The sequence below is a fragment of the Falco naumanni genome, chromosome 10 (genome assembly GCF_017639655.2).
Source record: "Falco naumanni isolate bFalNau1 chromosome 10, bFalNau1.pat, whole genome shotgun sequence".
Lineage (NCBI taxonomy): Eukaryota > Metazoa > Chordata > Aves > Falconiformes > Falconidae > Falco > Falco naumanni.
In genome coordinates, this window is record NC_054063.1 from 3,610,135 (window position 1) to 3,623,832 (window position 13,698).

A 13,698-nucleotide genomic window follows, 5' to 3' on the forward strand; every position below is an offset into this window, starting at 1 on the left:
GCAGGCAGCAGCACCTGACTTGATAACCACTAACCACATGTACAGACACAGGAGAACAAAAAAAGACTATTTGGTCAGGGTGACAGAGGGAGAGGGCACCTGGACTGGCCCGACATGATTATCAATGTCAAAAACTGGGAGGATACTGCTGATGTGCAGCAGTTATGCCCTTCATACACAGGCAAGCCGGGTTCCCACTTACACGCTGTAAATATACCACTGATAAGAATTACATTGATATAGCTGCACTGATTCAATTTGGATATTTCACTGCTCTCTAAATTGGCTTGCTCCTCCCTTCTTTTTTTTCTGAGAACTTGTTAAAATTCTGGATGAAGTCACAAACAATAAACTCCCTTTTTTCCTGCAAGGGGTTTTCTTCCACATAGAGACAGATGCAGCCAAAGCAAAGCTCGTTAAATCAGTGAAAGCTGAGTTTTTCCCCCTGCAACTGTGTCTGCTTTTCCTGCTCCCAACTTTCTGTCAGCACACCTGGGAGCCAGGATCCACGCTTCCCCAGTGCCTGACCAGCTCTGAGGGTAAATAAATGGTCTGGTGAAGTCAGCCACCGGGATTTTTCTCCTGCTGTAAGCACAATGGTTTCAGTTCCCTTCCCTCCTGTCTGGGGCCACATTGCACACACTGGAGGTAAGCCCTGGGCAGCGCACAATGGACAGAGCAGCTTTTGTTAGTCTGCAGAGCCCATCTGCGAGGCTGAGCACAGCCTCATTCCCCATGTACAGCACAGGAGCTCGGCGCAAAGCCTGTACTATTTCCCCACTCAAGATGAGGAAAAAACCAGCAAACTGGGACTCAGAGGCACGGAAACCAGCCCGCCACTTCCCCCTCCCCAAATATAGACACAGGTCCTCCCAATAATGGGAAATTTATCCCTCCAAAACAACTCTGACTGGGCAAGGTAAATTGGAGCCCACATCAAACCCCCCACCTCACCTCTGGCAGACCCCACCCAAGCCCAGGCTCGCAGTGACGATGGAAGAGGGCCACCCCTCACAGCCGGGGGGACCTGCCGCTGCCAACAGGAGCTCGCAGGCAGCTCAACTAGTCAGCCAGCTGTAGTTCCGCATGGGACTGGACTCATCCCTTCTATGCTACAACAGCCGAACCCCCAAGCACAAAGCCCAACACTTTCCCATGGGCACGGCCCTTGATCCCAGCACTCGCCACACACAGCTGAGACCCCTCCTTGCTCCAGCGCTGGCCGCTCCAAGGCAGTGCTTGCCACACACGTGTCCCCGTGCCCGGCTTGCCCGCTCGCCGTACACTGCCGTGACTGCACACGCAGCTGCCCACCGCCTCCCTGGGAGCTCTGCAGGCAGCTCACAGCGACCGTGGAGAAAAACAAGTCACCTCTGTTTCCAGGGCACTGCGTGGGGGAAATGTGGGATATGAATTCCTCCCTTCTGGATTCCACTAAAGCTAGGAAGAAAAACTGACATTCACAAGCCATGACTCACTCCTGCCCTGTCCAGCACACCAGAAGTCCCACTCACTGGCTGACATGCCAGAAATGGCATCTGCCAACTGGCTCACTCTATAAATTTGACCAAAACAGTCCTATCCCCTTATTTTCTTTATTGTATTTGTTGCAGCGTGGTGGTCACTGAGGATCAGAGCACTCCCTGAAAACAACCACACGGGCATCGTGGCTGTTGCTCTGGCAGATAACAGGTTAGCAAGGCTCAGAACATGATCCACTTCACACAAAACAAAAACCTCTTCCCCAGAAATTCCCACCTCAGACCACATTTGGTCCCCTTTTTAATTGGATCTCATTAGTGAAGAGGTCAAAGAATCCACTGATCATACTCCAGCTACGCTGGTAAGTCATACACTTGTATTACAGAGCTGCCGAGGATGCCTCCACTGACCTCCACAGAGCACAATTCCTGACTGCCCCTGCTTCTCCCGCTAGACCAGTATCCTGCCACCACCAGCAGCTACTCATGATTGTACCCCTCCACAGAGGAGCTGACTACGCTTTCAGTCCCGCGCTGAGCCTACCGCACTTCTGCCAGAAACGGAGTTGCCGAGCTGCACAGCGTTTCCCAGCTCAGACTGGAGAGCCGTAACCCCCCGACCAGCAAAGGGAACTCGGGTTAGAAACACGGACCAAGCTGATTACACACAAACGCAGCCCAGGCTGCCGAACACACCTCTTTCTTTGCCATGCAATGCCAGGAGTGCAAAATGGTAACTATCCTCCTGCTCATTCTGCCAAGAGTCTTATTACTGTGCAGCAGCCAGGATGCAGGACCAACAGGACTGACTGAATTCATTCCCTGGGATGCCAGGCTGCTGAGATCACACGGCAGGCAGGGTGAGAGAGATGCTCAGCAGCAACGCTGCTCTTACAGTGCTAATCCTTGCCAGGAGGGGCTGGCAGCAAACAGGACCTGTGCCATGAGGAAGGATGGTATGAGGTGCTCTCCGCAGAACTGACAAAACACCTCCTCCCCATGCCCCAGCCCTGCCGTTCCTCATTTCTCCCTCCACACCCTGGCTGCAGGCATGAGGTAGCAGGGAAAAGCACGTTTCTCACAGGTTGGGAAGATGGTCACCACCCTGGGGGAAAGCTCTGCCAAAATGCATGTGCAAAAATGAAGGGGAAAATGGGACGATTTTACAAACAGTGCCACTGTTCATCCCATTTTGGCTTTGCTGTGGCCAAAGGAAAATCATGTTCAGGGTCTGAAAGGCAGGATGAGCAAGTGAGATGGACTGAGACCTGGTCTTCACCTTCAGTACCTTGAAGGTTTTCAAACAACCACAGAGACTTAAGGTTTCTGTTCCTCACAGCCAGGGAAGCTGAGATGAGCTGTGACTTCCAGGAGTCACCCTCCCTCAGGCTTTCCATCACCTCAGCAGTCGGTGCGCACCCACAGGGAGAGCTGGAGATAGCCCAGTGTGGAGCCCTGGAGAGAGGAGAGGTGGGGAGCAGGAGAGCATCTTCTCAGGAGGTTTCAAGAGCAAGACTGATGAGGCCACTGGGGATAGCAGCAGTAGACTGGGACATCAAAAAGCCAAGCTCCCCCTTTTTGTTTTTCAGAGTCAGTGTACTTACCTTTTATTTTTCTAAGCTTCTGACTTAAACAGGAGGCACAAGAAAAACAAGAAAACAAGAAAAACAAGGCACAAGGAAAGTGACAGCATGATTGCTTTATAGGTGACCGACCAAACCAGCTGGAAACATCAGGCAGGACGGTCTGCCACATACAAGCATTTACAGCGACAGAGAAGTTACATGTAAAATACATGTAAACACATATTTTCCTCCTATGCATAACAAGTAACCCGACACACTCCTTAGAGCAGAAGCCAAACTCTGTAGAAGCAATAAGTAAATTTACCTGTGCGACGACTCAACTAGAGGAGACATAGCTCATCAGTCAGCTGCTGCAGGGCTGTCTCACGAGCAAGAGAGTTGTTGCCTGGTCTGTGTATGTGCAATGGGAACAGCTAGAGTTGTGCTACAACTTTTATTAGCTGGGAATAATCTAATACGCCTGCTGGAAACTTCCGAACAGGGATAGATAGCACTCCATCAGCCACTCCCACCTAGCATTTTTGCTTGATAAGGGAATACAAGCAGCTTTCTTCCAACCCCTTGCTGAAGAATCTCACACCCATCAACATTAGGAAGCTGCACCAAAAATACCCTTCACAGAGCCAAGATTTTGGCTGTATGTGCCTCACTGTACTTGAAGAGAAGCCTCAGAGTCCTGCCCACTTCCAAACTGGCATAAGACTTGCCTTCTGCACAAGCAGGCTGGGAAGCTAAAGCACTGGGGAAAAATCTTCTTGGGTGGGTATTCCCTGCTTACTCAGAAGACAGTTTTTGTCTTAGATCCAAGAGGAGAGCCCCAGCCCCAGCTGGGCTGTCAAAGTTCCTCGTACTTGGTGCTCTGCTCTCTGCACTAAGAACAAACCCCCTTTAACACGCCTGCCTTGAGACAGGACAAAGAAAACGTGACTGTTAAGCTCCCACAAAACATACTGCAGGACAGACTAACCACCTTGGACTCCCGAGTAAAATGAGATGTCGCAAGAGTGACATTAGCTCAAGCACATAGAAAAGGTGTGTTCTTATTGTTTACTGGAGTCAACATACAGCAGGGACTGCCCAGATTTTTACCAGGCAACTGGGGAAGTCTTTCTCCTCCACTGCAGAAGAACTCCACCAAGAAAGCAAGCCATTACTGAGAGAGAGCCACAGGCCAATCAATATATGCACCAGTGTGGAATAAACCATGCTTTTTGCAGAAACACAGCATATGGACAGAAAGGCATGCAGGTCAGGAACCCAAGGACATCATCAGGAAACTACAGAACAACGACATGATTTCAGGATAGTTACATGGAGGAGCTCAAAAGCGGCCGACTCCTCTGACGCATGACCGAAGCTTTCAGCCAGGACATCCAACTCCAAGTACTGGCACCTAAGAGCAACCGTAGCAAACCAGAGCCTAGACCCACCTTTGCAAACCAGCACCACGCTTTTGGTGGGGACCTGTCACCAGATGCCTCAAGTAAAGCGTAAGTGACGCTGCCCCAGACATTACCCAGCTTCCAACAATTTGCAGATTGGGAACTGCCTGCCCCAGGCACACAAAGCCCTTCAGAGAATCTGAATACGCCGGATACTTCTGCATCAGCTTTTCTAATTTCTGCTGAGCTCAACAACAGCTCAGAAGAGGCAGGTGCTCTGCTCCCTCCACCACAGGCTGTCACCTTTGGTAGCAGCAACTTGCACAGGAGGACTGCGATGGACCATTGCCTGACTGATGACATGCCCAGGGCTCTTCAGCCTCAGCACCACCAGGAGGTAGATATCCCCTCACACCAAAAGCTTCCCTAAGAACCCAGGCAGCGGCCTCGCAGATGGTGAAGGAAACGCGTTTTGGCAACAGGGACTTGTTTCAAAACTGTTCCAACAAAAGGCCACCGCTGGGCATGACCTCTGATGGGTGATGCCATTTTAATAAAAGCTTGTTTGAGCGGACACTACGTGAAATCTCAGAGCAAGCCAGCAAGCACTGCAGAGGGACAAAGGAAGCAAAGCACGTAGTTTAAGGGATGCTACAGAGCAGCCTGAAATAAAGGCTGAAATTCATTGCTCAAATTCAACAGGATACTGCACCAGGTTGGTTACAAAAGCCCTCCGGAAGAGTTGGGGCTTTTTAAATTTACAGCATTTATGTCCTCCACGGGCTGACACAGAGCAAAGGCCGGCGGGACAGGCTCATCATGGCAAGCAGCGCTGCCGCACAGTAACCCATGGCCATCACCTTCCCACCTGATCCGGCTTCCAGAAAATGAAGGAAGCGGCACACCGCCTGGGTCTGGTGGGATTCTGTGGCGAAGAAGGGCTGGCCCTTCCCCTCCCCCGCCTCCGCGGGCCCTACAAGCCCACCTGGGAGGCCAGGCCTTCCTCCTACACCGGGGAGACGGGCCAGGACCAAAGGCAGCGGGAGATAAACACCGTGACAGGAGGTCAGGGCAGCGCGGGGAGCAGCGTCCCACGGCGCGGGCCGGGCAGGGCTGCTGACACACACACGCACACATAGACACGCACACGCACCCGCAACAGGTTAAAACACTGATTTAACAAAACAAACCGCCGAAGCCAAGCGCGGTGACGCCGCCCGGGACCGCTGAGGAGCCGCAACGCCGAGGGGGCGGCCGCTCCCGCCGCCTGAGAGCCCGGCGGCTGAGCCCGGAGCCCGGCCCCGCGGCAGCGCCTGGCCTCCCCCGGGGCTGCCGCCCGCAGCCCCCGCCGCCCCCCGCCCTCCCCGCCCGGCCGCCCGCGGCCCCTTCCCCCCCGGCCGCCGCCATGCCGGGCAGCGCCGCTCCCGCCTCACCCTCCGCAGAGCCGCGGCGGACCGGAGCGCGCGGCGCGCCTCACGCTGTGGGGGGCAGGGCAGGGCCGGGCCGGGCCGGGCCGCGGCGGGGCGGGGCGGGGCGGGGCCTCCCCGCGTTCCCCGGGCCCTGAGGCACGGCACGGCACCTGGGGCCGCCGCTCGCCACGGGCCGCCCCGGGGCTGCGGGCACCGCGCCGGCCTCCCCAGTGCCGCAGCGGGCCCGAGCTGGGGGTGCTGCTCTCCGTAATGGAGGCGCCGGAGCTTTCCGCCCGGTACGGTAGGACACCCGACGGGCGCAGGGCCCGGCCTGCCGTTACCTCAGCCCGGCCGCGGGGCGCGCAGGGACCAGGCCGCGGCGGGACCCGCGTTTCCTCCGCCGCAGCGCTCGGCCCAGCCGCCCCCTCCGCCCCCGCGCCGGCCTGCAGCGGGCACGGCAGCCCGTGGGGCCAGCCCGAGCCGAGCCCCGCAGGGCCCAGCGCTCAGCGGGGCCGCACGGCGCCCTTACAGCCGTCGCACCGCTCGCAGAGCGGGTGGCAGAGGAGGACGCCGCGGGGTCCCGGCATGGCTGGGGAAGCGCCTCACAGGCCGCGCCGCAGCAGCAGAGCGTCGAGCAGCAGCGCTGGGTGCGGGCATGGCGCCGAGCTGCTCGGGGTGCGCGTTACTTGCACATTGTAGCACATTACACTCGTTTTCAGTCGCGCACAGGACTGGTTGCATGTCACTCGCTTCCAATGCAAACCAGCACGCACCCTCAGACAGCACCACTGAAGCTTCTACTAACTCCGCACACTCCCCAGCGGGGTTTGCCCGCTCTCGGGGGCTATCTGAGTCGGAGGCCGCAATGTCCCACTACCACAATTACCTTTGTCCTTCTTTCAACGAATTCTCTGCAAGTCGCAGCATTTTACCAGCTCATCTCTTGCAGCCAGAGCTTCCTCACTTGAAGACTTCCTTCTGCACAATTTAGATAATGGCGTTCTTTTCCCCATCCGTTCTTTGTTCCCCATCCTCCTGGGGCTTCATTCGTCACTTTACAAGAGTCAGTTTGCCCTACGCCTTGTGCACAGATTTGTTTAACATATATTTATTTAACGTATAGCTAAGCACTATAATCAGCTTGGTAATTCAGGAGTTCAGAGAACAGCGAGGCCAGCAAACGGGCACAATTAGGCACAAGTACTGCCTGTGCTTGGCAAGGCCTGCAGGTAAAGGTGAGACACACAGGACACCCAGCGTCCCACCCCTCAGCTTATTACTGGAGTAACGTATGTTTACTGGAGATACATGTTTACCTTGAAAAAAACCCTAATTTTCCCCAGGTCAGGTCTCCTGCAGACTAGTCATTTAGGCAGCAGCGCACAGCTCTGCTTGTGTTTGTGGGATCGGGCCCTTATTACACCGCATGGTTTGATAGGCGTGTGAAACATGCCTCGCAGGCCTGAAGAGTTCGGAGCTGGATTGTTGTAGCTGCGCCAACTGAAATTGCTGTGTGACTCATAAACAGCCAGCTAAGTAACAGCAGACTGATGACTGACGGCGGCTCAAGGAGCTAACGAAGCTCTGAGCTGCAGGGCTGTGCATCTCTTGGCACGGGGCAGGAGATTTCCACCATGAGCGTTTAAAGGTATATAGCCTGAGCTATGAGATACGGTTATACTTGGAGCTTAAGTATTTGGCCAATATATACGGACTAAGCAATGAACAAGTGAAAGGAACATAAAGAGACACAAACAGAAGGTGTCAGGGCAGAAAATAATGTGTGTGGGACTCCATAATCGCCATAACAGGAACTGATTAAATGTGTATAAACTGAAACTGTCCCTTGGAATTCAGGCTGCTGGGGTCAAAAAGGTAGAGGAAAACAGCATTCCAAACCATTGCGATCCCTGCATTTGTTCTGTGGGAAAGCTTTGAACTTAACACTGTGGCTTAATGTGCTCTCTTTAGCTCTGTTCTGGCTTTTCAATGAGAGGCTGTCAGGGTAATCCTGTTGTGCTTATCCCTGGCATATCAACATGAAAGAGACCAAGTCGAAGGCAAGGCAGAGCGGCGTCCCTTTGCCTGCCTGCAGAGCTTTGTGGGACCACGGCTGCTTATCACAGCAGCTGTTTTTTTCACCTTTGCCCCTAGATCTGATTGTATACACAGCTGCACCGCTGCATGTGCCAGGATAAGGCTTCTCAAGCTATAAGAAAAGTGCCTTCTTGTGATAAAGATTCCAAAATCTCTTACACAGATAATGTACAAAAAGTCACCTGTCCCCTCAGAGACTGCAGCCAATACAGGGCAGGAATAAGCCCCCAGGCAGAGTCTATTTTGCCTCCTCCTTCATCTCATGCCACCTCAGGACATCCCCGTTGTTTGCTTGTTTATTTACACTGTGGTTTCCAGCAGTCACTTGTGAAGAGTGGCTGCTCCCAGGGCTTCCATTCATTTAGAGGCAGGAGAGAATCTGACAAAAACAGGGGGGGATGTAGTACAATTAGGATTTTTGGTCTAACTTGGATCTGGTATCAGACACGTTTAAAAACTAACAACGTGCCCTTCTAGACTGTATATGTCTGGGTCTTCCAACAGGACATTTAAATATTGTGCAGAGCGACAACAAAAGAACATCCAGTAATAAAACCTGCCCTGGTGCTGACTGTTGTCCAAGTGCAACCTGCTCAAACGCCATGCCGCTTTGTCACGGCTGAAACAAAAGTCCACCCTGTTCCTGCTAAAAAAAGACGTTACAATGAGCTACTTGTGCGGTATCAACTTATAGCAGGGGAAATGAGTAATAATTCCTTTTGTCAAAGCTGCAGAGAGATTAGTTCAGTAATGCACAAGCATGCAGCTGGAGCCATGCCAGGGCACAAGGATTAAAAGCAACCAAACTCTTAACTCTAGTGAAAAATATGCATGGCAAATTGTTAAAACAAATGTTTGGTTCTACAAATACAGGTACAAGGTGAGAACTTGCCCTCTCTGAAAGCACTGCACTCCCCCCAGACACTGGAGAAGCATCTCCCCTTTTTCGCCTCCCTGCTCTTCCTTCCCTGATCACCTGGATTCTGGCTGCTTGAAAGAGGTAAAAAAATAAGACTGGAGAGGAATTTTACTCCTGTGCTGCCTCTAAGACATGGGTTCCCGAACAACTCTCTCCCAGCTTACAAACCTCCCATGTGTACCACCATGACAGACAGGCTTCTCGGCACCTCCTGAGCAGCGAGAAGGGGAGGTCGTGCTACAATCGGCGACTGAAAAAAGAAGGCTGAATCTTCTGCAGTGCCTGAAAAAAAAAAAATATCTCAACACAGCCATTTGTAAGACAGCGTTTCTTTATTGCCTGTACTCTGCTTGCACACTAAGAAAACATGCTTAAGGCTGTACATAAAAAAAACAACACGTGGTAGTTCTTGCTGTTGCAATATGACAGCGCTGATAAAGGCAATACATAGACCGGCCCAAATTTGTGTCAGCTGTATTTTACACCTTTGTCTCTGCACACGGCATGGGAGGTGCATGTTCAGACCACCACAGCAGAGCGGCTACTGCTCTCTTCCTTCTGCAGCAACTTCCCAAGTCCTGCTGCTGCAGGTACGTAACCATGAGCATTTCTGACGTGCCCCAACCAAAGATGCCAGTTCTTCGTCAGCACCACTCCGTATTAACGTGCCGCTGGAGCATGATGCAGAGGAACCACTGACAGCAGCTCCCCCAGCTCAGGTGGTGGGCTTGCCCTGTGCAGCAGGGGTCAACGCCTGTGCTCCTTCACACCCACCCTGGCTAGAAAGGCGGAAAGCCACATCTGTGTTCAGGTTACAGGTGCTTTCTGAAAAGAGAGAGGATTTCCCTTCCCAAACATCACTCTTGCGAGCACAGGCAGTTCCACTGGCAGCGCTGCTGGGGTTACTGCTGGCTCCACACCAGCTGCCCCGCTTCCTTCTGGACCTCTTTAACTTTCTGATTCCCAGTCTCTGGAAGGCGTTACTGCAGTTAAACACAGCGTAAACCACAGCCAGCCAGCAGTAAGGACCGAGCAGGGCTTGCTGCTTTTAGCTATTCCTTTTAGTCAGGAATCCTGCTCTTCCAGAGGAATACTCCTGATAGGAAAGAGGAAGTTACAGGCACGGGGAGGAACCATGGAAATTTTGTGTAACGCTGATGGGCTGTAGGTGACTCAGAGCAGTTTTCCTGCATGCGAGATTCCCAGAGACATTGGTGGAGTAAGCAGCTATTGAGAGTAACTGCCTTATCCCAAGAGAGGAAAGACAGTGGATAAACACAGACCTTCCCTCTCCTGCTGAGGGGGGCTGCGACACGGCTGCAGCATCACATCACGCGCCTAGAATGTCAAAGTCACATACAGAAACAGGCTCAACGACAAAAGGGAACAGGGCATCACAAAAAAAGCTCACTTAGTCCCACAAGGCTTTAAGAGCAACCGAGCTACAACACAGCAAGCATGCCAGCGCAGAGAGTGCATGGTGCGCAGGCACGGCAGCAGCTGTGCTGAGAGGCAGCTTCAGGCATCAGTTCCACCGCAGCCCACGCCTCTCCTTGCCCTGCCATGCCCCCCCACTCAGTGCCAAGGAGGCCCCTTCCCGATGGGAACAGGTTCAGTCCTGCTCTTCCTCAGGCCCTTCCTTGGCCCAGCGAGGTTACTGCACAAGGTCACCGCAAGAGAGAACACCTTGCTCCACACCTTTCGCACCCGCAGCTGCCCTGTGCTTCCAGCCCACTGGAAAGCACCGCGGTCGGGCTAGCGGGGTGGGATCTTCCAGTACTGCAGGTGCTTCCTCCTAGTTGCTGGAGATTTTTCAGGAAATAAGGGAATGGGAGGAAACAGGCAGTGTTCAGCCTTAAAACAGGCTATAATACAACCCCCTAGTACGTACAGCACAGCTCCTGCAAGGGGTCATGAATCAGCAGCACATGCCAGCGCCCGTGAGTCCCTGGGCAACTGCTCTGTGTTCTGTAAACAGTAAGCGAGGGACAGTGACAAGGTCCATTAGGGTAACAAAGGGAAAAAAATGTCAGGATGACTCATTTTATCCATACATATTATTATCCACATAGGGAATGAGTAAACTACAATTTTGGTAAGTCAAAACAAATTTCACAGTAAATACAGGGCCTGATCCAGATCTTAATTTCACAGTAAATACAGGGCCTGATCCAGATCTTACAGGAACTGCTGGAGGTTTTCCTGCTTACCACAAGAGCAGGCTTTCCGCGGGGCTCTGCTCTTACGGAACCAAGAGATGCTGCGCTTTGAGATGGAGGGATCGCTACCTAGAGCTAGCCCCAATTTAAAATTACCTCTTACACTACAATTATATTTAACACAGCACCCACTGCGTCCTCTGCTCTCTGCTGCTTGGCCACTTCTTTGCCAGAAAAAGAAGGAACAAGACTTCATCCTTTCACAGGGGAGCAAACTCTCCGGATGGAAGGCTCAGTTCGTGCTATTAGCCAAGACCAGCCAAATTTCCCCCAGGAAACAGAGGCCTTCGGAGACCAGGGCTGTGTGCCAAGCTGGAAATGGAACAGGGCAGATCATATGCACAATTTGGCCTGATTTAGTGGCTTGAAATTCCCAGATCGGGAAAAGCTTCAGCTTCCCCAAGTCTCTGCCGAGCTGACACCATCAGATTTGGCTTGCTTGAAAGGAACCCCAGCTTCACGGAACAGTGTTGGTACACGTCTCTTGTTGACACGTTGGTGTGCCTTAGGTGCAGCACCCTTTCCTCCTGCTGATATCTTCCAGCTGCAGGGCATTCTCCCTCTGCCTGTCTTCTTGTGCTGTCAGCAACCTGGAACAAGCAGCACAGAACAAGAACACAACCCCATTACTGAGATCTTCCTGCTGAGGCATTTGGCTCTGCCCTTTGCTCCCCATCAGCCGGGGACATTTAGAATTGTAAAAAACATCCAGCCCAAAGACCAGGCTTCTCTGGAAGAGACAGGTCTGTAACTAGATAAACCACACACAGAAAACAAGCGTGAATTTCCAGGGAACAGGGAAAGAGACTGGACAGATACAAGCGGGGACAGCATGGCTTAGTAGTCAGAGCACCAGACCGGGGTGCGAGTGGTCTGTGCCTTATTCTCAAAGTCCCACACCGATGGCAGAATCCCGGGCTGTTTGCTTCACCTGTCTCGGCCATCTCAGGCAGCAGCATGGTGATAAAGCACGCTGAAGGCATATGCTGTGGAAGTTGTGATTTACCTAGCTGTAAGTAAATCATCTCAGTTAATGAACAGCTAGGTCCTGCTGTGAATTTAACAGAGATGTTGCAGCAGGAAGTGAAGGGATAGAAGGGATAGAAGAAAACAAAAGGATACTTTTTCTTGCAAGATTTCAAAGACATTTTTTAAAACCACTTGCTTTTTTAAAAACTTAAAATCTTAGAGCAAACGTCCTTAATCCTTACAAAGTGTCTTATCGCCCTTTAAAAATACTGCCACCAAAATATCACATTCTCTATAATGCTTAATAAGATAAGGAAGAAAAAAAAAAACAACTGTAGAGATGCATGCAGACTTCAAAGTGAAAATTCCAACTTAAAATCAGGGATAGTGCACAAGGTTTTTGTGATGAAATATTCAAATTAAACTCCTAATCTTGCAACAGGCAGCTCTGCCAGGTGAAGCTTTGCACGCAATAACACCCAGTCTACACTTGTTGCTCTCCAGGCACAGAAGACAAGGACCTAGACTCTGGGGAAGAGCGTATTGCTCCAGGTCTTTTTTGTGACATGGCAGAAAGCCAGCCTCTGACAACCCCCTCTTCCTGCCCATTCCCCAGAAGAGCCCACACCAGCTACCCACAGCTGGGGAAATACCCCGGAGCAACGGCTCTTGTCCACTGACCTGGCCATGTGCAGCATGGGCTCCATGATGTTATAGCCAGTCATCGCGCTGCACTCGTAGAAGACAGCCTTGTACTCCTGCCAGAGAACACAGCAAGCACCCACGTTGGCTGCCAGCTCTCCCTCACCATTCACCCACACCCTGCGAGCTGGCCCACCCTCACCACCGGGAACTTTGCCATAAGCAGCTGGGGCCAGAAGGGTGGCTGTTGCCACCCTGCTGGGGCGCACACCCTGCTCACCAACCCCGTGAAGGGAGATGCTTGTTCAGCACCGGGGGCCCAGCCAGTGTCGACAAGGGAACACCCGGGGAGTTATCTGGGAAGAGAGGGTATCTGCCCAGGGTGCTTGGATTCCCTTACCTTTGTCTTGCGGAGTCCGGAAGATGGGGAACACCTCTGAAGCCCTGCCTCCCCCGACCCAGGGGCCAAGGTACCGGTGGGCACGCAGAGAGAGGGAGTGAGGAAGGAGGCAGGACGATTTTGCAGAGCATGCATTAGAGGAGTCCTCAAATGGGAAGACAGCCATGCATGCTCCCCTCAGAAAGACTGAGCACCACTGTAAGGAGGCATCAAGCCTCCAGAGAAATACATGAGCATGCCTCAAGGGCCATGCCCATCGCCACCTCATCCTCTCTGTACCAGAAGGGCCTCGGTACATGTTTACATTGGAGAAACAGGGGGTGGGAGGGGAGAGGGAAGGTACCATACTGGGAAATGGCTCCAAGAAGGGCTTCCTGCCAGCCAGGCTGCCCTGCTCACAGCTGGAGGGAGGCTGCAGGGCAAGCTGAGCAACAGAGCACAGAGTCACACCTTTGCCAGCCTTTCTCCTTCCGCCTTGGGCACATTCCGGGTCTCCCTCTGCGCAGCATCCATTTTATTTCCAAGCAGAAAGACCACAGCCCCATCCTCGATACCTTCCTGCAAAAGAAACAGATTAAAGCACCCTAGAGACTC

General features: G+C 52.7%; 2 protein-coding genes and 1 long non-coding RNA gene across 7 annotated transcripts in view; 1 reads left to right on the plus strand and 2 right to left on the minus strand.

The window, feature by feature from the left end:
• CD151 (CD151 molecule (Raph blood group)) overlaps positions 1–8,308 on the minus strand; it is a 38,226-nt gene extending 29,918 nt beyond the window's left edge. The window contains exon 1 of one of the 5 annotated variants that reach the window (XM_040608766.1): positions 6,745–8,308. The gene's annotated coding sequence lies outside the window, so the exon portion shown is untranslated. Of the gene's footprint in view, positions 1–3,371; positions 3,936–5,882; positions 5,982–6,199; positions 6,224–6,744 lie in introns of those variants that run through there. The other 4 variants (XM_040608764.1, XM_040608769.1, XM_040608765.1 and 1 more) reach the window with 4 other exon arrangements.
• On the plus strand, positions 5,975–9,336 carry LOC121094738. The gene is made up of 2 exons (XR_005829933.1): positions 5,975–6,154; positions 8,460–9,336. It is a non-coding gene; the product is annotated as an uncharacterized LOC121094738 (long non-coding RNA).
• A 1,580-nt stretch (positions 9,337–10,916) lies between these two features.
• Positions 10,917–13,698, minus strand: part of CRACR2B (calcium release activated channel regulator 2B) — a 40,334-nt gene continuing 37,552 nt past the window's right edge. Inside the window, exons 17-19 of the mRNA XM_040608772.1 lie at positions 13,555–13,662; positions 12,744–12,820; positions 10,917–11,683 (exon numbers count right to left, since the gene is read on the minus strand). Coding sequence (XP_040464706.1) covers positions 11,599–11,683; positions 12,744–12,820; positions 13,555–13,662 — 270 coding nt within the window. The 3' untranslated portion in view covers positions 10,917–11,598. The remainder of the gene's footprint in view (positions 11,684–12,743; positions 12,821–13,554; positions 13,663–13,698) is intronic.